At 36.8% G+C, this 23,192-nt stretch overlaps 5 protein-coding genes, 2 long non-coding RNA genes and 1 other non-coding gene across 15 annotated transcripts; 4 read left to right on the forward strand and 4 right to left on the reverse strand.

Moving 5' to 3' along the window:
- Positions 1 to 524: 524 nt before the first annotated feature.
- On the forward strand, positions 525 to 1,133 carry AT4G06715. The gene has a single exon (NR_142025.1). It is a non-coding gene; the product is annotated as an other RNA (long non-coding RNA).
- On the reverse strand, positions 630 to 993 carry AT4G06725. Its single transcript, NR_142026.1, has 2 exons — positions 793 to 993; positions 630 to 708 (listed from the first exon to the last, which is right to left on the reverse strand). It is a non-coding gene; the product is annotated as an other RNA (long non-coding RNA).
- A 1,092-nt stretch (positions 1,134 to 2,225) lies between the features above and the next one.
- On the reverse strand, positions 2,226 to 3,974 carry AT4G17590 (NOL1/NOP2/sun family protein; the record flags this gene model as incomplete). Of its 2 annotated transcripts, none has more annotated exons than NM_001160777.1 (7): positions 2,226 to 2,298; positions 2,426 to 2,493; positions 3,197 to 3,274; positions 3,352 to 3,420; positions 3,504 to 3,685; positions 3,796 to 3,870; positions 3,956 to 3,974. In NM_001160777.1, 7 exons carry the CDS (start codon positions 3,972 to 3,974, stop codon positions 2,226 to 2,228), a joined length of 564 nt encoding a protein of 187 aa, NP_001154249.1. The 2 variants fall into 2 exon arrangements, with proteins under 2 accessions (NP_001154249.1, NP_193494.4); NM_117867.4 differs by having other exon boundaries at positions 2,226 to 2,306; positions 2,392 to 2,493.
- Positions 3,975 to 5,006: 1,032 nt separating this feature from the next.
- LIL3:1 (Chlorophyll A-B binding family protein) lies at positions 5,007 to 6,793 on the forward strand. The gene is made up of 3 exons (NM_117868.6): positions 5,007 to 5,535; positions 5,634 to 5,771; positions 5,841 to 6,793. The coding sequence occupies exons 1-3, from the start codon at positions 5,142 to 5,144 to the stop codon at positions 6,095 to 6,097; spliced, it is 789 nt and encodes a 262-aa protein (NP_567532.1). The 5' UTR covers positions 5,007 to 5,141; the 3' UTR covers positions 6,098 to 6,793.
- Positions 6,337 to 16,445, reverse strand: AT4G17610 (tRNA/rRNA methyltransferase (SpoU) family protein; the record flags this gene model as incomplete). Of its 3 annotated transcripts, none has more annotated exons than NM_001341234.1 (35): positions 6,337 to 7,196; positions 7,295 to 7,451; positions 7,534 to 7,604; positions 7,731 to 7,882; positions 7,950 to 8,190; positions 8,267 to 8,326; positions 8,545 to 8,632; positions 8,765 to 8,895; positions 8,985 to 9,131; positions 9,217 to 9,267; positions 9,403 to 9,477; positions 9,665 to 9,772; positions 9,893 to 9,940; positions 10,034 to 10,195; positions 10,287 to 10,387; positions 10,473 to 10,620; positions 10,704 to 10,865; positions 10,964 to 11,081; positions 11,178 to 11,302; positions 11,443 to 11,682; positions 11,805 to 11,945; positions 12,089 to 12,244; positions 12,341 to 12,589; positions 12,671 to 12,915; positions 12,993 to 13,106; positions 13,230 to 13,513; positions 13,673 to 13,754; positions 13,888 to 14,025; positions 14,257 to 14,419; positions 14,506 to 14,805; positions 14,889 to 15,099; positions 15,187 to 15,662; positions 15,765 to 15,871; positions 15,959 to 16,052; positions 16,138 to 16,445. In NM_001341234.1, the coding sequence occupies 35 exons, from the start codon at positions 16,291 to 16,293 to the stop codon at positions 7,035 to 7,037; spliced, it is 5,463 nt and encodes a 1,820-aa protein (NP_001329531.1). In that variant the 3' UTR covers positions 6,337 to 7,034. The 3 variants fall into 3 exon arrangements, with proteins under 3 accessions (NP_001329531.1, NP_001329532.1, NP_001319976.1); NM_001341235.1 differs by having other exon boundaries at positions 6,860 to 7,196; positions 15,765 to 15,874; positions 16,138 to 16,426; NM_001341233.1 differs by having other exon boundaries at positions 6,878 to 7,196; positions 9,641 to 9,772; positions 16,138 to 16,293.
- A 140-nt stretch (positions 16,446 to 16,585) lies between these two features.
- On the reverse strand, positions 16,586 to 16,657 carry AT4G17612. The gene has a single exon. It is a non-coding gene; the product is annotated as a tRNA-Trp (tRNA).
- A 1,003-nt stretch (positions 16,658 to 17,660) lies between these two features.
- CBL1 (calcineurin B-like protein 1) lies at positions 17,661 to 20,751 on the forward strand. 5 transcript variants are annotated; one of them, NM_117870.4, is made up of 9 exons: positions 17,661 to 17,993; positions 18,402 to 18,603; positions 19,018 to 19,100; positions 19,400 to 19,459; positions 19,564 to 19,672; positions 19,763 to 19,815; positions 19,936 to 20,016; positions 20,113 to 20,225; positions 20,315 to 20,695. In NM_117870.4, the coding sequence occupies exons 2-9, from the start codon at positions 18,525 to 18,527 to the stop codon at positions 20,376 to 20,378; spliced, it is 642 nt and encodes a 213-aa protein (NP_567533.1). In that variant the 5' UTR covers positions 17,661 to 17,993; positions 18,402 to 18,524; the 3' UTR covers positions 20,379 to 20,695. The 5 variants fall into 5 exon arrangements, with proteins under 5 accessions (NP_567533.1, NP_001329533.1, NP_001329535.1 ...); NM_001341237.1 differs by having other exon boundaries at positions 17,835 to 18,129; positions 18,370 to 18,603; positions 20,315 to 20,751; NM_001341238.1 differs by lacking the exon at positions 17,661 to 17,993 and adding an exon at positions 18,063 to 18,129.
- On the forward strand, positions 20,723 to 23,113 carry AT4G17616 (Pentatricopeptide repeat (PPR) superfamily protein). Its single transcript, NM_001125530.2, has one exon. The coding sequence runs from the start codon at positions 20,991 to 20,993 to the stop codon at positions 23,013 to 23,015; it is 2,025 nt and encodes a 674-aa protein (NP_001119002.1). The 5' UTR covers positions 20,723 to 20,990; the 3' UTR covers positions 23,016 to 23,113.
- Positions 23,114 to 23,192: the final 79 nt, after the last annotated feature.

Genomic DNA, 23,192 nt, shown 5'->3' on the forward strand with positions numbered 1-23,192 from the left:
AGAACAACTGTTCCCGTGTTGTTGTTTTTTAAGATTTCAGATTTCTCGTGTGTTGTCCATGTGGCTCATGTGAGATCCCCACACGTAGCAGGAAAAAGATATTGAAGGAAATTGAACTTACCAATACAAAGAAAAACAAAACAGGGTGGATTCATGTTTAAACCAAAAAGGATGATCATCATATTATCATAATGTATACACACAAGAAAGAACTCGTAGTAATACAAATTACAAAGTCCAAAAGATGCAAAATAAAGTGTGAAACGAATCCCTAAATCAATTGTGTACCTGTGCCTAATTCTAAAGCTAGTCATTTTGTTTTGGGCTCAAAAATCAAAAACCAAAACTCATTGCATAATCTAGTTCACTACTTATTACAACATGTTTTCTTGTATGGTTTGATACCAATATTTTGATATGCTGATGAAACAATAACCTTTTCCAACCTCTCTTGTGCTCCAAATCATTCATACTACAAATAATCGTCGTTGATGGCTTTATGCTCAATGCATTTAAAAAAAAAAAAGAGAAACTGGTCGTCTCACAAGTCCATCAAAACGGTACTTTCAGGATCTCTCTATATGCACCGGATTCATATGGCTCCAATGGAAACAAATGCTACTTGGGTGAGAGTATTCGCACGGTCCATGTAATCTTTGGCGCGTTTGTGCTAGGCCCGTTCTCCTATTCTCCAAAGCCTACAACCCTCCCTTTCGACAAAAGCACATCACCATTCCATTGGTCGCTCATCCAAAAAGGCAATATTGAGGATACATTCGACCTGCTGCTCACCTTGCTATTTTTGTTTCATTTGGGCTGGCTTCTTCGTGATCTTGCTTGGATATCGAGGTCATCGTTGGGCAAAGCACACCGACATTTTACCTTGCTTTTCAGTTGATCCTTTTCTAGTGTTTCAATTCCAGGAAAAAATATGAAGAGGCCCTAAAGTCCGAACACTCCCTTCAAAAAGATAACCCTTTCTTATTTCTTGCTTACCTCAAGATGCACTCACCTATGCTGTATTCTTGTGTTTAGATTTTTGTCGAAGACCTTGTTGATCAGCCAGTGACTCGATGCATCTCCTTAACCACACAATACCTTTAAAATGGAGAGACTCCTCGACTTGAGCAAAACAACATGAGTCGTACCACAATTTCAAAAACCTATAAATTGAAGAGTAGGAGAAGAAGAATGGTCGGCCTGATTCATGTGTGTCTAGCTAGGGCTGAAAGCTGAAACGTCTTTTAGGAGGAGGGGAAGAGGCTATTTTGTTTTGGTATTTTTTATGCAGGATTTTGCTTGATGATGTTTTGTTATTTTTATACGCACACGTATACTATTAAGTAACGTCGTTTTGTCACGGCCTTGATCCTTTTAATAGCTTCAAATTTGTTTCTACTACTAGTTTCTAACGGGCTAGCAATTAATGCTTCAATTATAGTGGGTTAAAATGTATAAATGATCCTATAACTTAGTTTAATTAATACTATAAGTCTATAACTAAGTGCAAAAGCGTGGTTATAAAAGGAACACACAATTTAGGTTTGGTTACGGCCTTACGGCTATAATGTGGTGAGTTTTTTAGCCGAAAAAAATATCAAAGCCGTTAAATCGATGGAGATTGGCATAAAGTCAACCAAGCATGTCTTCCCTAAACGCATTAGCAGAGATTATACCTGTTTTAAATTAAATCATCAGTACAAATTAAAAATATGGAGCAAATAAACTTATAAACAAGGCATACCATCAGGTACAATAAAAATATGATAAAGAAAAAAATAATGGCTTTTGCATGTCTACAATCGTTTCATTATTCTGTGCATCTAATGTCATTACATCGAACAAGGAACCAAGGTTTTGAATCTACAAATGCATCAAAAAAAACCTTTTAAATTTAAAGAGCTACCCATATATTAAAGAGGATGGGAAGACTTTAAAGTCCACCTTCATTGACAAGTCCTTGCTACAACCAGTTGTGAAAAAATCAACTACATGTATACATTCATAAAATAATACTTATTGTGAATCTAGAGGAAGAAAATATGCATACTTACCGTTGACCAGTTTTGTGGCAGGAATACCTGAAATCTTCGGTCCAATCCTCAGTCCAAAAGTTGTTGAGCAAGATACATTTTGCGAGTCTTAAAGAAAATAAGACTCATCATAACAATGCATAACCTAATAAATTTCCTAAACACTTGAACAATGGATAACCAAGTTTACCTTTAAAGTATTCTTCGTATATATGTAGACCTCAGCTTTTCAAACGCCTTTATTAGTTTAACGAGTTCTGCAAGACTAAACGTCTGACAAGAAATTTCAGTTGATGATAAATGAGTAATTAGCAACAGAGATAGGAATGTCATGGAGAATAAAGTCAGAGAAAATCACTGCCGCCAAAGTTCTAATAAGAAACCTATTGTACCCATAAAGAGAAGCAATATCATCTTTAAGCTGGTCAACATAATCAGACATGTGAACGCCTTCTACTATCTATAATTATATCCGACACTCATATTCAAGATTGGTAAAGACACTCATATTCAAGATTGGTAAAGAAGTTGATGTGAGCGTATCTCGTACAATTAAGTTGTATAAGATGCTATTATAATAACCGATTGTGACAAATCTACATTTTTTAATCCGAAATTCACTAAGATTAACAAGTACTAAGTTTAGAGTCTAATATAATAGCATTTTTCATCATAACACATGATACAAATCATACTTGAATATCAACTTGATGTACCCTTTGGTCATCATGTTATATTATAACAAATACAATGCATTTTATGCTTAGGCATCAAAATAAAAAGGCATACTTTAGAATTTATTTTTAGGCTTTTATTTTTTAAGAAAAATATTATAGGTCTTTTTTATAAATTCATTTTGTTAATCTTTATTTTCTCCATATATTGTGGTATTTAAAATTTTAGATTAATAAAAAAATTAATTAAATAATTTGTTAATGAATTTAGTTTAGTAAATTTTTGGTTTTTTTTAAAAAGTTAAACCTTAAATTTCTTGCAAAATGGAAGATATTCTAAGGTGTACATTGCTTAGATTTGGATTACAAAATTTTAAAAAAAAAGTTTGCTTAATTAATCAGATAAATCTGTTGGCTTTGCTGTCAAATGAGATAATTATGGTTAAAAACATAACCTCTCATTAATTGTTAAAGCCAAGCAAGTTTTACCTTTTGCAAAACACCAAAGCGTTGTATGTCAGCTTCTTCGTTAATGGACATTTTGATCGATCCAAATTCTGATATTAGCTGCATAGATAGAAGTTAGCATTTGAGTTAAAACCTGACAATTCAGTTAAAACATGACAGACGAGTTGAATTTTTACTCCAGTTCTAGTTGAAGGCGCATTCACCAACACCATATCCTTTGAGTTTATATGGAAAACCCTAGATAGCTGAACGGGAAGGAATAATAGAAAATTATTTCAGAACTTTTATTACCCTTAATATCATCAATAGTGAGGTTCAAGAAGCTAACCTTTGTATTGATATTGTAATTGGAAACAACTGTATTTGTAATCCCCATTCGATGGAGATTGGCATAAAGTGAACCAAGCAAGTGTTCAGTAGACGCATTAGCAAATATTATACCTTTTATTACCATAAAGCGCCCAGACAGATGTTCAGGAGTTTCCCCAATGGGAAGACTTTCAGGTTCATCTTCAATGACAAGTCCATGCTACAAGCAGTTTTGAAAGAATCAAGTACATGTATGTATGAACAACATAATACTTGTTGTGAATCTAGAGGAAGAAAATTTGCATACTTACCGTTGACCAGTTCTGTAGCAGGCATACGTGAAATCCTCGGTCCAAAAGCTGTTGAGAAAGATATATTCTCCGAGTCTTAAGCAAAAAAACAAAACTCATCATAAAAATGCATAATCTCAAAACTTTACTAAACAATTGAACAATGGATAACCAAATTTACCTTTAGAGTGTTCGTCCATATATATGTCGGCATCGGCTCCTCAAACGCCTTGATTAGTTTAAAGAGTTCTCCAGAGTCATATTCAAAATGCCTTGATTATGCGACGCCTTGATTATCCGACACTCATATTCAAGATTGGTAAAGAACTGAAAGTGAGCTTATCTCGTACAATTAAGTTGTATAAGATGCTATTGTAACAACCGGTTGTGACAAATCTACATTTATAATCCGGAATTCACTAAGATTGTCTTAACAAGTACTAAGTTTAGAGTCTAATATATAATAGCACTTTTCATCATAACACATGATACAAATCATACTTGAAAATCAACTTCATATATCCTTTGGTCATCGTGTTGCATTATAACAAATACAATGCATTTATGTATAATAAATCAAGCCCGACATTCCACACAATCAAGTGAAGTCATGGCTTAGGGCATCAAGGTAAAAAACATATTTTAGAATTCATTTTTTAGGCTTTTTATGTTTTAAAAGAAATATTATGTTTTCTTTACAAATTTATTTTTGTTGAGCTTTCTTTTCACCATACTTTATGGGATTCAAAATTTTAAATTAATTAAAAATTTCTTCAATCTTCTTTGGCTTCACAAAGCGTGTAAATAATAGTATAGCTCATTACCTCTCAACCTCTAATTGTATTCATGGAGATTTTTATTCTTAATCAGGTCGTCAACCACCTTGGTTACAAAAACTACTTTGTAAAATCTCAATTGGTTAATATAATTCAGTTTGCAGAAAAAAAAATTAATTAAAATTTTAATTAAATATATTATTAATGAATTTAGTTTAGTACAATTTTTCCTTTTAAAAAGTTAAACCTTAAATTGTTTGTAAAATGGAAAATATTGTAAGGTACATTGCTTAGTTGAATACAAAATAATAATAAAAACTTTGCTTGATTAATCAGGTAAATGTGTTGACTTTCTTTGTTTGATACCCTCATAACAACACCAAAATACTGGGATGGGCTTTTAATACGAGCCCATGAAGATAACAGTCACTTTTTTGTTTCTGTATGTGTAGAGGGAAAAAAAACACGTTACGTAGTCTCAATTTGGGAGAAAGAAACGACATACATGTTACATCTTTAAACGATAACAAGTCTATTTAGAACCACTAGTTGTGATTTGTGAAACTCTGAAGTAAAGAAGAAACCACAACAATGGCGTTGTTCTCCCCGCCAATCTCTTCTTCATCTCTTCAAAATCCCAATTTCATTCCCAAATTTTCATTCTCCCTCCTCTCCAGTAACCGCTTCTCTCTCCTCTCCGTCACTCGAGCTTCCTCCGACAGTGGATCAACCTCTCCCACCGCCGCCGTCTCCGTGGAGGCTCCTGAGCCCGTGGAAGTGATAGTTAAAGAGCCTCCGCAATCAACACCGGCGGTTAAAAAGGAAGAAACCGCCACCGCTAAAAATGTCGCCGTCGAAGGTGAAGAGATGAAAACAACGGAGAGTGTTGTCAAATTCCAGGATGCGAGATGGATTAATGGAACTTGGGATCTGAAACAGTTCGAGAAAGATGGAAAAACCGATTGGGATTCTGTAATCGTTGCTGGTTAGATTAGAATTAGATCCTCGTTAAGTTTTTTTGCTCTGTTACTTTGGTGAAAATTCGAAATTTGAATTTGATGTTTAATGTGTTTTGATTTGAAGAGGCAAAGAGAAGAAAATGGCTAGAAGAGAATCCAGAAACAACGAGTAACGACGAACCAGTGCTTTTCGATACATCGATTATTCCATGGTGGGCTTGGATTAAGAGATACCACTTACCTGAAGCTGAACTCTTAAATGGTATTTGTTTCCTCTCTCAAAAGATCAAACACATACACAAAGAATGTTACTTACTCTTACTCTTTGTAGGTCGTGCGGCGATGATAGGATTCTTTATGGCTTACTTTGTCGATAGTCTTACCGGAGTAGGACTTGTTGATCAAATGGGGAATTTCTTCTGCAAGACACTATTGTTTGTGGCTGTGGCTGGAGTTTTGTTTATTCGTAAGAATGAGGATGTGGATAAACTCAAGAACTTGTTTGATGAGACTACATTGTATGATAAGCAATGGCAAGCAGCTTGGAAAAATGATGATGATGAGTCATTGGGTTCTAAGAAGAAGTGATAACAAAGATTCTTGCTTTCTTTTTTTGTTGTTGTTGTAATTAGGAGATGAACTTACCAAATGTAATATCAAGAGATTTGAACAATGTTTCCTCAGATTACCGTTAATCATGTCTAGTCTCTACTTAACTTAATCTAATTAGAAAACAAAAAAGGCCCAATAAGAAGCCCAATTTTCCAAGTTTATTTTCGTTAGTTATATTTATCCCACATCGACAACAGCTCGTAAGTGAGATAAATGTTTTACCAAGAATCTTTGGCTTTGGCTACCACGATATTGGCTCTGGCCACAATTTCTCATTGTTTACCAGGTTGCTTGACCGATACGGGTTTAGGAAACTTGACTCTGAGCAAAGGGAATTTGCTGATGGTGACTTTGTGAGAGGTAAACCTGAGCTTATCCGGAACATATATAAACGCACCAGAGCTCAAATACTAAACACTAAAGAAGGGAGAGAGCTGCTTAAGCAAGTCATGGAGATGAGGAAACAGAGGAGAGAAAAGATGAAGAAAGAGATTACGAAAGCAAAGGAACTAGCTGATCGGTTGCACCATGTACATATTTGGAACATACAATGATGTTTCGCGATTTGGAAATTTATGTCAAGACCAGGCTTTGATTACTCTGCTTATAGTTCTCCTATTTGATATATTTCCCTTTCCAGGGTTAGGTTTTTGATTGTATGTGCAACTTATTAATTGTGGTATAATTTGAAAACTTTAGCATGTATGTCGATTACAAAGTATGTATCAATCTTGCGATGAAAGATTATGTGAAGTTGTGAACTAATCATCATTGGGTTCAAAACAAAGTTTCTTCCTTTATTTTTGGTGTAATTATTCAAACAAAAGGCTAACGAGATTTGAAGATGTTTTCTCAGGCATACTTGATTCTAAAGCTTCTTCAAGTACTCACAAACATATAAATTTTGGAATTATCAAATGCGTTGCTGCCGAGTGTATTCCCAAAGGGCAATGGCACCACTGACATGAACATTGAGGGACCTAACAACTCCAAGTTGTGGGATCTCGATACAAGCATCCAATATATGGATTATATCCACTGGGATGCCTTCCTTTTCACGACCCAGCACCAAAACCTTTGGAACAACAGAGAGATCCACTTAGTTACTATGGGAAAGCCACAAGCGAGAGTAAATGAAAGGCTCTGTTCTTATGTTTTTGCGCATCAACTTACCGTCTTCTTTGGGAATTGGTATTTGTCAAGTGAAACGCTATTCGCTGTCTGTTCCAGTCCCAAGATTGAGAACCCTTCCCGTTTCTTCTTCTCCAAGAACAGTTTCAAACTGTTTACGGGGACTTCCATGATTGGAACCCATTTCTCAGCAGTCACACTGCAGAAAAGAAAAAGAGAAAAATTCTTGTAAACTCTTGCACCGTCCTTCGATGATAGATGACTAGAATATATAAACGTACCTAATTAGTTGGAACTGTTTGTCGTGTATTATGCTTGCATCTGCAACAGCAAGACTTGATGCTTTAAACACCTGCAAAAGATGCAGAGAGGGGATGTTAACGCTGAACTAGATACAAGTACAAGACTCCTAGCTTTTTCTTGCTTCCTTGAATTGCAGATATGGTAAGGAAATACAAAAAGAAAATAATAGCAATACCTCACATGTCCGGGCTAATCCAGCAAGATTAGGAATACGATCAACCAATGAAGCCACAAGGATCAAACTCTGTCGACCAGATTTCAACCTTTCGACCTCCATGCTTCTAGATCGTAAGAGCTGAGTCACGAGCTCATCTTCTTTTTCCATTTCTGAAAACTTACTTGTGTTGGTACATAATCATGTTTACAAAATAATAGCTATATAATATTTGCATACCAAAGAGCCGCTTGTAAGTTTCCCCGTTTCGGAGCACAGAAGTTGAACTAGCATCTTGCTTCTCATGTTTGGAAAGAGTGATCTTCCTCTGGAAATCCAACGAAGATGGCTCAGAAAGCCTTTCTTCATCTGTCGTGGACATGATCAACCGACGCTTGGGCTCTTCATCAATCTTGAAGCCTTCATTTTTTATGGTAACTACATCCTTTGCCATGGAGGCACGGAGATCTTCCCTTACATCCTGCAAGACTTGAAGATAAGGCAAAGAGACAGAAACAAAAAAGGAAAAACAATCTTAAATATGTTTATTTGCTTACATTCAGAAAAGAGAGCACGTTATCCATGAGGCATGTTGGAACACATTCAAACTCACTTTCCTGCACAACATTCAAGAAATTATCTTAAAAGTAAAATGGCATTGAAATCCGAAAGCAGCTTTGTGAAATTAAAGCAAGCAAATGTCGAAGGATCAGTAGGGACCACAATAAAATAATCTCAATATTGCGGTCACTTGGCATTATGATAAATTTCAGAAATGTCTCAATATTTCAATTATCCCATTGGTGCAAGTACAGCTTGAAGATTGCACTGTTACCTCAACACGATTGACAAAAACACCGGCTGGAGTAGCAGATGTGCTGGGATCATATGCATCAAGAAATCCTTCCATTGATGCTCGCAATCTAGACCAGGAGAGAAAAGTCACAACTGAATTTGTGTAGTGAACCAAAACCTTCTAGATGGCTTTGGCCACAAAAGATTGTTTCTATGACCAACATGAGAAAGTATAATCACACTTAAGTAGAACCACGCACCTTGAACAATCAGGATTCTTGTCCAGGTAAGACTTCAAATTCTCAAAAGAAAGTTTCTCCAGGGATATTGTATGAGAGGATGTAGACTCTACAGGGGGAAACAGTCTAAAGAGTACTCGATGCACTAATAACTGCCAAACCCCAAAAGAAATTAGAATAAGACTGATACTCTAGTACTCTACCAAAACGAAGACAAAAATGGCATCTACATAAGATAAACCTGCGCGAAACCACGTAAGCTATGATGATGAGAAGTTAGTAACGGTAGTATTGGTGGAAGAAGTTCTCTTAGATGTGTCTGTTGAGCTATCTTTTCTGCGTGGAGGATAACATTGGCTGCAACAAAGACATAGGAGGAGAGAGCTTGCTGCAGATTACAAGAGAACATCTATCAATATACTGAACAGAAAAGTCATACCAAATACAATCATCTTAGTTTTGCGTAAATTTACCTGAGCTTTACTGTCATAATTTTTTAGTATAGGAACTAACTGCTCTTTCACCTGTGATACAACAACCAATTAGTGGTTACTTCAGAGATAAACAAAAAAAGTGTAATAACACAGCCCGTTAGGACACGAAACGGTTTATAGTTGATTACAAATTTGCTTTTGGAAACACATAGAGAAGTTAGATACCAATGCTGGAAATTTCAGGTAAATGTTGATGGCAAATGTTTCCAGGTATTGTCGAACAGCAGGCAGGTTGTTTCTCTGCAAGCAAACAAAACGCACAAACAATCAGCTTCGATTTAACTCGACAAACAAAAACTTGTATAGAAGTCACCAACACTTGTCTAGTCATCAACGCAACAATCATTTCTATATCAGTTTCTGTCTGAATGGTTTCTCATGCATAAATGTGTGGGCTACTAACTTCAGTCTGTTCTTGTAAACTTACATGTAAGCATATGTGCACACTGTCCATTACTTGGCCAACAATGTCATTGCAGACAAATCGCGACATAATGCATATCATCTGCCAAGCACGTATTTTCCGTCTATGGATCTGGTACAGAAACCAGAAATTACTGTCAAAGTGGTCTGTCACTTGTAGTGATTTATTTTTTACCAAGTGTCCATCTAAAACTTAATGAAGGAACATAAAGGAAAGACATGCAACACGTACAGCACTGTACTTCTTGTAAAGCTCCTTTGCCAAGTCTTTATCATGCACCTGTGCATATCATTATAATTAGATTTTCAGCATATTGTCGTGCCTGCTAGTTGTTTTAGCAATATTTTGTGAAGACTAACAAAAAATAAGTACCGCTGCATCAAGAAGCTCCAATAGAAACAATTTTCCAGCCACAAGAGCATCCTGACAATCTTGATTTTGACTTGCTGGTTCAACCATATAGGCCAAATTAGCCAGCTTCTGAAACAGACCAGCGACAGAGACACGTGCATACAACTCCGTGTTGATAAAAAGCTGAGGAAAAAATACAGAACCTGTCACTTTACTGAGCCAATTTTTTTAGCAAATCTATCAATCCATCATCTGTCAAAACTGAAACTCTTACTTCTGTCAGTTCAGGGTCTGGGCTTTTGGCCAATAATGATACTTCAGTTCTGGCATCATTATTGTCAGACAATTCAGCTTCAAAATCTTCATCAAATGCAACTAAAATCATAATAAAACGGTTAGCAATTCAATATCACAAAGTCATTGCAAAAGCAGCTTAAGAGAAATAAAAGCCATTACAGACCAGAACCATAGAGAGTCAGAAGCCTCAATTCTTTAATGTAGTACTTTATCGTCCTTGGGTACATGAGCCAGAGTCCTGATAGGTGCAACGCTGCAAGGCGAATTGTGCGTGGACTTTTCTGACCTTCCTCAAGTACTTTTTCAACGAACTGTGAAACAAGACATTACAAATAAACACATTTTTTCTCATCGGTTCCCTCAACTAATTTAATTAAGAAGGATTGGTGCATACCCACTTCAGCGGACCATGCTCATCTTCAGTTATGTGCATATCTTTATTACTAAACAAAGAAGAATGCAACACAGAAGACAAAAGCGCAGCAATGGGTGCAACCCTTCTTTTCTTACAGCTGATATGCAATATCCAACATGATTTGACCAACTGCCACATCGTCTACTTGCAAGGCATAACAAGAAATGAAATATTTTTTAATTATTATAAAGGATGAACACAAAACTTCCATCCAATCTAGATCAAAATTATTACAAAACCTGAGTATCCACACCCGAGAAACCATCCAAAGATGATTTCCCAGACGCAAGTATCCCCAAAGCGAGTCTGACAGATTTCAGCATAGGCAAAGCAGAACCCTCCCCAGCATTTTCAAGGCTGCCAAATCGTAAAGGGAAAGTTAGAGGTCATTCAAGAAATGTAAGCATGATTGCATCCTAAGACTACTTGAATCAAATTTATCACACATCCCACCTCTCTACAATATCTTGAAAAATGCTTTTAACTGTATCATCTGAAAAGAACGACTTTCTATCCTCTGGAATACGTCTGGCATCAAGAATATGCATGACTGATAACAGAGACTCCACACAAAGCCACTGAATAAAATACAAAAAGGTCAGAGACTCAGAATTTTCCTTTGGCAATCCAAAAGCAAAAGGCCACTGATAAGATCTTGTAATATATATGATTCCACTGGTAAACAGCTATAGCTCTGTCAAAACAAATTGTGCATTACCTTCCAGCTTAGCAGAACTGCCCTTCTACTTCTTACCAGAACTCCTGCTGTGAGAAGATGGTTAATGTTACGGACGAAAGCCGGAACCGAAACTTGTAACCAAAATTCACCATCTACCATGGATAACAATGTACTATCGTTTTCTAAAAGGTTGAAAGCTCCAGCTGAGCACAAGGACACAAATGCATTCAGTACTGAAGCTAGCGCCTCAAATGCTGCAAGATAGATCTCAGCTGCGGCCTGGTCAGAAGCATTTATAGTGAATTAGTGCAATGTGATTCCATAGAAGACACAAGAAAGCTGAGAGCTTAACACATTACATGCATCCTATCAAATTTGACCATTTAAAAGCAGGGCATTACCTCAGAATTACAAATTTGAGATGATATAGTATGCTGGGTGAACTTCCAAAAGAAAGCCAATGCCAATTTGAGTTCACCAACACCACTAGTGAATTGAGCACAGTATGACGAGATCAACCCAATAGTTTTCACCGACAATACCTGCTCATCATAGAGAACTGGCATGAAACTTGTTCAATGTTGAACTGAGCTTAAGGAAATTTGTAAGTAATTGTCCTACAAGGAACTATGCGTATGGAAATTTGTAAGTAATTGTCCTATAAAAACAAGAAAAGAAATCATACAGCTTCCAGTACAGCTGTTGTAGTAGGAACAGATAGCCGGCGTTGACTTGGACCCCCTAGTTTTCCTATGACAGAACCAGGCAGAGCACCATTCTCCACAGTAGTATGAGACCAGAATATTGAACAAGATGAATCAGCAAATGGAATCAGCTCCTTCTGTATTGTCATGCCAGGAAGGAACCATCATAGTAAGCCAAGTTAGTGAGAGGACAATTATATTATTGTGTATCAAGAAAAAGTGTTGGCACATACCAGTATTGATAAGAGAACTACAGCAAACTTTTTCTTAATACTGGAAGCATCGACAACAATCTGCTTGCCAGTTTGCTCATCAGAGCCAATGCCTGACTTGCTTTTCACCGAAGAACTAAGCTCAGAAATTCCATCTTGCATGTTCTGGAGCTCTAAAAGCATACTCAGAATAAAGATTAAAAACTTCGCAGGTGCTCGTTTTAAATGGTTCTTCTCTTGGAAAAAACTAAGGCCGTTATTTTGCACAAACTGCAGAGATAGGGATTATTGTCAAATTTGCACCAGAAATATTTTGTTGACAGGTCAAAATCAAAGTCAAGGAATACAAACCATTATGATATCGGTGAGATGCTCTTCTTTATTAATCATGAGGAAAAATACTCTTGCCCATCGTTTTGTTTGGGAATCCCATGCCTCCAAGTCTTCATCATCAAAACTCTCAACATTATCACTGGTAAATCCTTTCAGATACTCATAAAGGCTCGCCAGAAGACGAGTGCCATCAGTACATAAACTGTTGGAAGTCTTTCTGTTGCACCCCTGGAGCCATTCTAACATCATTTTGCGCAATAAACCTGACATAGAAGAAAGCATATGATGTTAGACGATGACCTTCCATTTACTTTCCATATGTAAATAGTCTCCCGCTCACCATCATGGTCAGTAAACTCCCGAGGAATTGCTGAAACAAACTGCAATAGTGTTCCAAGAGGAACATTACAAGGGTTCACCACAGAAGCAGCAGTTTCTAACACTTTTTGATAAACTAGAAAATGGAAAAGAACAATCAAAAGAAGGAATTTTAGTGTGTTTAATATCGTGAGGGAAGCTACAAAATTATAATTCCACATACGTATAATTGACTTTAACAAGATAACTGATCAGTGACCTCGAATACGGTATTTATGATTAAAATGCTGTCTGCTGCTCTCTGCAACAAACTTCAAGACATCCAGTATATGTGTCATATCATCTTGACTTAAATGTCCACAAGAAGATTCCTGGGCAGTCCCAGAGAATTTATCTTCGAGGTGCCCCATTTCCTTGTCCCCGTATCCTCCAACTACATATGCCGTAGAAACAATACATTGTACGAGAGCCATAAATCCAGCTCTACAAAAAGACTGTTTCTTCGCAAGAGATGCCAGGTTGATCAAAAATCCAACCCGATTCCTATGAAATGAGTAAACAGTTCAATAACATAATGATTTTTATTTATGGTTTAATAATTCACAGACCCTAGAGAACATATCCAGCCGCACATGACCGATAACATATTTACATGAAAGCAACAAACATAAAAAGTTGGAATTGTAACTTGAGACATCCTACCTTGGGTTGAGGCAACTTGTGTACGCACTCACATATTGAGCTGCACCTTCAATTGTTCTTGATGTATAGATTCCTTTCAGCCCTGGGAGAGCAGAATACGCAAGAAATAAGTCTAGTTATCCGTTATCACTTCGGCAAGATGGCAGTAAAACAATGAAGAGTTCCAATACAATTTATTAAAGACATTGGAATACATTTCTTCAAGAAGCACATACCAAAATCCTTGTGGTGTGTAGGATCATTCAAACCCTCTATGAAAGGACCAAGAACGAAAGTTTGGGACATTGATTGTGTACATGTTTTGTATCTTCTCCACTCGATACCGAAAAATGACTCCATGACCGTGCACCTGACTAAAATTGAAATAGATGAATTAGAAACAGAACTGATATGAAATGGAGGTCTGAATTAACCAAAGTGTGTTGCCAACATGGATACTTTACTTTAAGTGACGCTCTATCCATGAGTAAAAGAGAATTTTTGGCCACAATGGGACAACTTCAAATACTGATTTTATCTGATGAACAAGTGTAAGAAATTGTTGAATACTAACTAAACAATATGCTACAACAAGCAAACAGTACCTAGAGGGTTATCATGACGAAAGCCTCGATTCCAAAGAACCTCTAACCAATTAAAAATTTTAGCTTCTTCATCTGGAGTTTCCATGTGACCATGATGAGAGTTATTACAGTCGGATTTCAAGGTTCCATCATATCTGAGAGATGACTTGATTAATAAATCAATCTGAAAGGTAGATTAAAAAAAGCAATGAGCAGAGGAGAAACGCATCAAGAGCAGAATATTTACAAATACCAGAGAGATTAACTGACCTGGTTACTCCATGCTGCTTCTACAAGATGAGTGCCGTACTCCTCAAGCATCTCATACAAGAGCAGAAAAGCTTGCCATCCCTGCTGACTAGTCAACCCAGAGTCGACAGAGCCATACAATTCTCCGACGCCAAGCGACTTGGCTTCCTTTTCTGCCCACGTCTCCTTTCTTGTCATAGACCGATTAACTGAATTCCCTTCGGGCTTCTTCTCAGAAATGGTCTCACTCACTTCAATAATGGATAAAACTGATTTAAGTATATGCAATGACTGCTTCCTTACTAAGCTCTCATCAACAACCTGAAAAGAAATGTTTTGTACTCATGGATGACCCTATTGTGGAAATTGGAGAATCTGTAAGAATAGCGGTATTTTTGCCATACCAAGCCTATCTTGATTTCATCCCAAAACTCTTGTTCAGACCTCAAGTCAAATTGAACAGCGTCTTTTTCTGAAACAAAACTTTCAGTTCCGTCAGTCCAAGAGCCAGAAGAAAGACACAAAGACAGAACACTGTAAGCATCCCTTCTCTCTATTGATCCAACCGAGAACAGCTTCTTGCAGCATTCCCAAATTCTTTTTATGAAGCCATTCCTGGAGTTTACAGCTTTAAAAATCATTAAAGAGATCAAAGAAAAAAACTAACCAAAAAGCACATAAATTTTTGGTTCTTAACCTCACCTTGAAAGTATGAACAGATTTCCTTGGTGTGAGATCTTCAAGGATGACTGAGAAGAGAATGCCTTGAAAATAGCAGGGAGGAGGAAACTAACAGCACAAGAACGATGTTCTACACTTTGTGACAAAAGCCGCTCAGTCGTATTACACAAATCCCAAAGCATACCAGCTGCAAAACTTTCCACCTTCGGAGCTGCTTGGTGACTTTGAAAAGCAGCATTCAGAATCAAATTCAGAAGATGGCACGACAATGGAATTGGAAATGATCCAGACAACTGTGCAATGTAGTTTTCATCCATATCTATTGTATTCAAAGAATCACGGAGGCAGAGGTCGCCCCATTTGATGAAATCTGATTCTTCGTGTTGACGCATTCCCATCGAAAAACCAACTGATCTTAGTAAAAATGGCACCAAGCTCACTCCCAACATATCCAATACATTAGTCTCGATCACTACATCAAAGAACGATTCTACAATCTGGTACAATCAAACAAAGAAACCAAAAGAAACAACAAAATGATCAACAATCTCAAGGAGATCAAAACTCTAAGGACTATAGTCAACAGCAGAAATTTCTACCTTATTAAGCATATCCAAATCATATGCACGAACCATCTTCATCAATGGAATAAACACTCTCCACACAAATAGCTGCAACGCATTATGATTATCCGCAGCAACAAAGCCTGCTTCAACCTCATAACCATCAATTAAACAATTCTGTAATCACTAACACATCATACATATCTAAAAATTCAAAATTGGTAACTCACCAAAATTCTTTAGTAGATGACAAAGCCCAGCCACCAATGAAGCTATGTGGTTGCAATCATCAGAATCAAATCTCTTGTCCCCATTTACCGTATCCTATTCAAAAACATGTTCAAATCTTAAATTGAACAATCCGAAGCAAATTGCCGAAGTGTGAAACAATAAACCAATCAATCAATACCTCTAAACGAAAAGGGAATTGCTCAATGAGAGATTCGAAAAGAGTTGAAGGAGATACGCCTGTGGAGCTTAAAACACAGTCAAGGAAAGCAGGAATAGCTGCTGGTGGAACTTGCTTGAAGCTCAGTGACAATGAAGTAATCACTGACGAACCCATTTCAATTGAAGCTTCGAACTTCAAAAAAATTGGCTGCAAGCAGCCAGAATAGATGAAGAAACGTAAACGAATTTGAAATTAGTACAGAGGGAAGTGTTACGAGGAATCTCTCTGTTAAACCCTTTCAAATAATTTTCATGGCTTAGGACAGATAAACCCTAGTCGTATAATTAGGGGGGAAATTAGAATTATTGATAAGGGCTTTCTTGGGCTTAACTTAGTATGATTGGGCCGTATGGGATAGACTTCAGGAGAAGAAAAAAAAAAAAAAACCGGAAATTGTTCGGGGGATTGAACCCGACGTGAATCGAACACGCAACCTTCTGATCTGGAGTCAGACGCGCTACCATTGCGCCACGGATCCGGATGTTATTATGTTGCATTTATAAAATTATAATACCGTAGTATACGCAAATTAAACAAAACATTTTGAGGACGCGTTCCCAACACGGCCGGTGACCAAAGAGTCAATTTAAGCCCGCTTTAAAGATATCAAAATGATATAAAACTCTAATTGATCGAGTTAACGGCAGGAGAATCAAAGCTACTAATCATAATCAAGAAATTTAATATATATACGCTATTATTATTGTTTTGAACGATAAACACGTGGTCTGGTCGTGATTAAGGTCCTAATTATGTCAACGTTTGCCTGCCACATTGCAGACCGAAGTACTAATTCCACACCGACTGGTCTACGACATATTTAATTCATAAACACAATACTTTATAATTAAATTGATTCTTGTAGAGATTTGGCTTCATGATCTGATTTATTTAGTTAATAACCATTTCAACAGATAATTACAGTTTAGAGCCTTTTTCCAGTTGTCAAGAGTGTTATGGTTTTAAAATGGCACCCTGTAAATATCACATATGTTAGTGGATTTATTTTACCAAAGAAACAAAAAATGTTAATGGATTAAAAAACTTGTGTTTTTTTAGATAGCAAAACCAAAAGAAGATATGGTGACCACTAACACGATCAGTCGAAGACAAATGTTTCCCAGACTTTATTATTGGCGTTTCCATTTTGCATATTAGTCAAATTATGGAGCATCGCAAATATCTAATAAACTAACTATATAAAAAGTTATTATAATACAGGGTTACCAATTCCGTATATTCAGAATATTCCTAAGAGGTGCCATTTTGACTAATAAAATGGACGGATCTTTGATTTATTCCGGAAGTGAATGGATATTAGAAGAAACAAAAGAAATTTTGAATTTCTTGTCCAAAAAATATTTTTCCCATTCTTAGTATACAGAAACATAGAAAATATCGTGTATGCTTACGTAACAATCAAGTTGTAAAAAGAAAAAAAGACAGAAGATAAATAGTACAGAATGAACATAACAGAAATCAATCTATGGAATTAGGTACAATTAGGTTCGGTCTAACTGAAATTACATGACGACAGAAAAAACTGAACTAAACGCCGATTCTATTAACTTCCAAAACTGACTCGTCTCACACGCGCTTACTATGATTCACACGTGCGAATATGCCATCATATAAGCGCTACTAAAATTCATTCCAAAGGAAAAAGAAAAATAAATAATCGATCTCAACCGTCCGATCATCCATCTTGCCATCACCGTTCACCAATCTTCTTCGTCTCCTCTCTCTTTCTCTCTTTTTGCTGTTTCTAGCTCCTCTCTCTCTGGATCTCGCCGGCGAACCGTTTCTCTTGGGTGGTGAGTGTTGCTTCTTATTTTTAAGAATCTTTTTCTTTTATTTCCATCGAATTTCGTTTTTTTGAGTTTGATTTTTGGCCTGTGGAATTCTCGATGTTTCTACATTGATCGTCTGGTTTCGAATCGTGTTTTACTGGTACAATTTTGATTCCATCTCCGTATCTTATGGATTCGAAGAACTTTGTGTTTTTTTTTTCTTTCTTCATTGATGCTACTTTGCTAGGGTTTACACTTTTTTCTTCCATGGTAAAAAAATTTGAGCAAAGTTGTTGAGATTCTTCTAGACTGTTTTCAATTTTACGTTTCACAAAGATTTTTTTAGATGATTTGTTTCTAATGAAATGGCATTGTTTGTGTTCTGTTTCCATATGTGTAGATTTTGAAAATATGTTTGTGATGATTGTGCAGTAAACAGTAGCAATCAAGCTATAGAATCTCAGATATCGCTGAATTAGCTGTTGGATTTTATCCGCCTTTTCTTCGTTATCCGGGGCTCGGGTATAAGGTTTCATCGTCTTATTTCATCTGTAAATGGGCTGCTTCCACTCAAAGGCAGCAAAAGAATTTCGAGGACACGAAGACCCTGTTAAGCTTGCCTCTGAGACAGCTTGTAAGTTTACTCGCGCTATAAGTTTAAACCTCCTCTAGATTCATTTCTCTCAAAGCTGCATGTTCATTTGTTTTCTGATATGAGATGAGAATCATCAGTTAGATTCAAATCATTCTTTCTCTGTTCACTGATTTAGTTTATCTCCGGTTTGGATTTTTTTAGTTTTGTGTTTTGGAGTCTTTGTCTGCCTAACAATTTCTAGTAATGATCCTTCAAAGTTGGTTAACACTCTATCTCATGTTTCTTGTTACCAATACCATCACCTTAATCTTGTTCCTTAACTTGTCAAGACGAGTTCTCTCTCCATGCAAATTCTAAATGTGAATTATTAGTCTCTTTGTTTGTTTGTTTGTTTGTTCCTGGTAATTCTTTGTTTTGATCTCGTAGTGTTGCTTGTTTTTTTCTCTTTTCCAGTTAGTGTGAGTGAGGTTGAAGCATTATTTGAGCTATTCAAGAGCATAAGCAGTTCGGTTGTTGATGATGGTCTGATTAACAAGGTACAAAGTTTGTTTCTTTTGACCCAATTTGGATCTTTTCATGACCCCATCGTTGTATCTTTTTGTTCTTTACGCTATTCATCTACAGTATTTTTCAACTTAGTTGACTTTATTTGAGCAATAATTATTCTTCCATGACGATATGTCTGTTCCATATTGCATCGATTCAATGTATCGTAGCCCTTAATGTTTGACTTGAACTTAACTTATTTTATTGATTGCTTTGATTTTGAATTTTGAAGCCTTCATGGCCCACCTTGTTTATGTTGTTTTTTAATCCTGGCTTCACATGTATGCAGGAGGAGTTTCAACTTGCTTTGTTCAAAAGCCGGAAGAGGGAGAATATATTTGCTAATAGGGTAAAATCTTAATTCTTCAGGCTTTTACAAGATTCATCTTCTGGAAGAGTGATCTAAACCAAGATAATATGTCCATTATCCTAAACAATATTGCTTTTCCGCAGATATTTGATATGTTTGATGTTAAACGAAAAGGAGTCATCGATTTCGGGGACTTTGTAAGATCACTCAATGTTTTCCACCCCAATGCTTCTCTAGAAGACAAAATAGATTGTAAGTTGACATAAGATAGTTTCATATATAGGTGTTTATTGAAGCTTTTGTGAAGAGATTTATTGATTCTGGTCTGCCATTTTTTCTCAGTTACGTTTAGGCTTTACGACATGGACTGCACGGGTTACATTGAACGACAAGAGGTAATACTAACTTGCAAGCTTTGAATACTAGTCATGATAGATCTTTGCCATGTTCTTGAGTATTCATCTTTTACTTAATAACTTTGCAAGAAATCGTTAATGAATGTGATATATTTGCAGGTCAAGCAAATGTTGATCGCGCTTCTCTGCGAATCTGAAATGAAACTGGCTGATGAAACCATAGAGATAATACTCGATAAGGTTTGTTGTTGTCTAAGGCTTTATTTTTCTAGATGGTATACATTTAGAGATGATGTTCTTAATGTGGTTTCCTTCGTCCTTCTCATATATGAACAGACATTTGAAGATGCAGACGTGAATCAAGATGGAAAAATTGATAAATTAGAGTGGAGTGATTTCGTAAACAAAAATCCATCATTGCTTAAGATCATGACTCTTCCATATCTCAGGTATATTACAAATTGCCTTTTATGGAAACCAAAGAAAACTGAAAAATGCCAAATGAAATGTCATATTAACTTGTACATAAACAATGCAGGGATATTACGACAACGTTTCCGAGTTTTGTCTTCCATTCGGAGGTCGATGAGATTGCCACATGAAGAAACAAACTGGTTTAAGACCGAGTAGATTGCCACGAGTTGGAAGAACAAGTCTGAGCTAATCGGTGTAATCAACATCTGTTTGTAAACAGTAGTAGAGCATATTCTCTTGAAATTGTTTGGGTTACTTTTTTCTTCTCACAACAGTTTAAAATTTTGGGTTTTTAGCTTACAAAAAAAAAAAAAGAAGAAGCGCGTAATCACCAATCCTTCACTTCATATAGTTAGGAAATGTTAATGAGTTTGTACATATTACATCATACGTTTGTTGTAATTGTTTTTTTTCAAGTAAAAAAGTAAAGATTTGTTACGTTTACTCGGGGTTCTAATTGTTCCAATGGAATCTTATACTGCAAAAACGTGAATTTGAGATTTTGTTGGGTCCTTAACCGCAAAAGCGAAAGTACGAATGTCCTAGGACCCGACCCGATGAAATTTACAGTCTTGCCACTCTTCTCTTGTTACAGTGTTCCTCTCTTCTCTCTCGATTTCGAAGTTTCCAGCAATTTAGGGTTCTTTCTCGATTGGAGAATTCGTATGTTGTTATCATGTTCTCGTCATTGTTGTGCTTTCTTTGTTAAATTCTAGATTTGGAATCGAAATTCTAGACTAATGTTTAGGAAACGGAACTTAGTTCTAGAATCATTTCGTCGATTCGATAGCGGTAACGTAGAAACCCTAATTTCATGGGTCTTGTGTAGTCGCACCTCAAAGCCGTCTCTGTTCTGTACTAGTGTTAAACCTGCTAGATTAAACTGGGAAGTTTCTTCTCAAGTAATTCTCAAGAAGAAGCTAGAAACAGCTCTTAAAGATCACCGTGTAGATGATGCTTGGGACGTGTTTAAAGATTTCAAACGCCTCTATGGATTTCCAGAGAGTGTAATCATGAACAGATTTGTTACTGTGTTGTCTTACTCGTCTGATGCTGGTTGGCTTTGTAAGGCTAGTGATCTTACTCGTTTGGCTTTGAAGCAAAATCCAGGTATGTTAAGTGGCGATGTGTTAACAAAGTTGTCGTTGTCTCTAGCGAGAGCTCAGATGGTTGAATCTGCTTGTAGTATCCTTCGAATAATGCTGGAGAAGGGATATGTTCTAACCTCAGATGTATTGAGGCTTGTTGTGATGCATATGGTGAAAACAGAGATTGGGACTTGCTTAGCTTCGAATTATTTGGTTCAGGTTTGTGATCGTTTTGTGGAGTTCAATGTGGGGAAAAGAAATAGCAGCCCCGGGAATGTTGTGAAGCCTGATACGGTCTTGTTTAATCTTGTACTTGGTTCTTGTGTGAGATTTGGTTTCTCTCTCAAAGGCCAAGAACTTATCGAGCTAATGGCAAAAGTTGATGTCGTTGCGGATGCGTACTCGATTGTGATCATGTCTTGTATTTATGAAATGAATGGTATGCGGGATGAGTTGAGGAAGTTCAAGGAGCATATTGGTCAGGTACCCCCTCAACTTCTTGGTCACTATCAGCATTTTTTTGATAATTTGTTAAGCCTGGAGTTCAAATTTGATGATATCGGTTCTGCGGGTCGGCTTGCCTTAGATATGTGCAAGAGTAAGGTCTTGGTTTCAGTTGAGAATCTTGGATTTGATTCTGAAAAGCCTCGGGTTTTGCCTGTTGGGTCACACCATATCAGATCTGGGTTAAAGATCCATATTTCACCCAAGCTTTTGCAGAGAGATTCATCTCTCGGAGTGGATACTGAAGCAACATTTGTTAATTATTCCAATTCCAAGCTTGGTATCACAAACAAGACTCTTGCCAAGTTAGTATATGGGTACAAGAGACATGATAATCTCCCTGAGCTATCAAAGCTTTTGTTTTCGCTGGGTGGATCCAGGTTATGTGCTGATGTCATTGATGCTTGTGTTGCTATTGGTTGGTTAGAAGCTGCTCATGATATTCTTGACGACATGAATTCTGCTGGCTATCCCATGGAATTGGCCACATATAGGATGGTCTTGTCAGGTTATTACAAGAGCAAGATGTTGAGGAATGCAGAAGTTCTTCTGAAACAAATGACGAAAGCCGGCCTAATTACAGATCCATCAAATGAAATTGTGGTTTCACCAGAAACTGAAGAGAAAGACAGTGAAAACACAGAGCTCAGGGATCTCTTGGTTCAGGAAATCAATGCAGGAAAACAAATGAAAGCTCCAAGTATGCTCTATGAGCTAAACTCGTCCCTCTACTACTTCTGCAAAGCTAAAATGCAAGGAGATGCCTTAATAACCTACCGGAAAATCCCCAAGATGAAAATCCCACCAACTGTCCAAAGCTTTTGGATCTTGATCGACATGTACTCATCTCTTGGCATGTACCGGGAGATCACAATCGTGTGGGGAGATATCAAGAGGAACATTGCAAGCAAAAACTTAAAGACAACACAAGATCTGTTAGAGAAGCTTGTGGTGAACTTTCTCAGAGGCGGGTATTTTGAGAGAGTAATGGAGCTTATCAGTTATATGAAGGAGAATGATATGTATAATGATCTAACCATGTATAAGAATGAGTATCTTAAGCTTCATAAGAATCTATACAGAACCTTGAAAGCATCAGATGCTGTAACAGAGGCTCAAGCTCAGAGGCTTGAGCATGTCAAAACCTTCAGGAAACTAGTTGGTATAGTATGAGTGTATGACTTTATTTACGTATCCCCTGTATTACATTTATACCTTATACATACGGTTATAGTCTCTCTTAATAATTCTCTCTTTCTTCTCTCTTCAACTCCTCACGGTAACAACTTGTGCGGAAGTTAAAAACAAAAGTTTGGGAGTTTTTGGAATATTATTGAAAATTCAGGGATT

Source organism: Arabidopsis thaliana, chromosome 4, assembly GCF_000001735.4.
Source record: "Arabidopsis thaliana chromosome 4, partial sequence".
Taxonomy (NCBI): Eukaryota; Viridiplantae; Streptophyta; class Magnoliopsida; order Brassicales; family Brassicaceae; genus Arabidopsis; species Arabidopsis thaliana.

Bases quoted from the DNA above. Each gene is read 5' to 3' on its own strand.
- CBL1 (NM_001341236.1), top strand. From the start codon at position 18,525: ATGGGCTGCTTCCACTCAAAGGCAGCAAAAGAATTTCGAGGACACGAA. The intron at 19,101-19,399 runs GTACAAAGTTTG...ACATGTATGCAG, and splicing joins ATGATGGTCTGATTAACAAG to GAGGAGTTTCAACTTGCTTT. The intron at 19,673-19,762 runs GTAAGTTGACAT...ATTTTTTCTCAG, and splicing joins TCTAGAAGACAAAATAGATT to TTACGTTTAGGCTTTACGAC.
- LIL3:1 (NM_117868.6), top strand. From the start codon at position 5,142: ATGGCGTTGTTCTCCCCGCCAATCTCTTCTTCATCTCTTCAAAATCCC. The intron at 5,536-5,633 runs GTTAGATTAGAA...TTTGATTTGAAG, and splicing joins GGATTCTGTAATCGTTGCTG to AGGCAAAGAGAAGAAAATGG. The intron at 5,772-5,840 runs GTATTTGTTTCC...TACTCTTTGTAG, and splicing joins TGAAGCTGAACTCTTAAATG to GTCGTGCGGCGATGATAGGA.
- AT4G17616 (NM_001125530.2), top strand. From the start codon at position 20,991: ATGTTTAGGAAACGGAACTTAGTTCTAGAATCATTTCGTCGATTCGAT.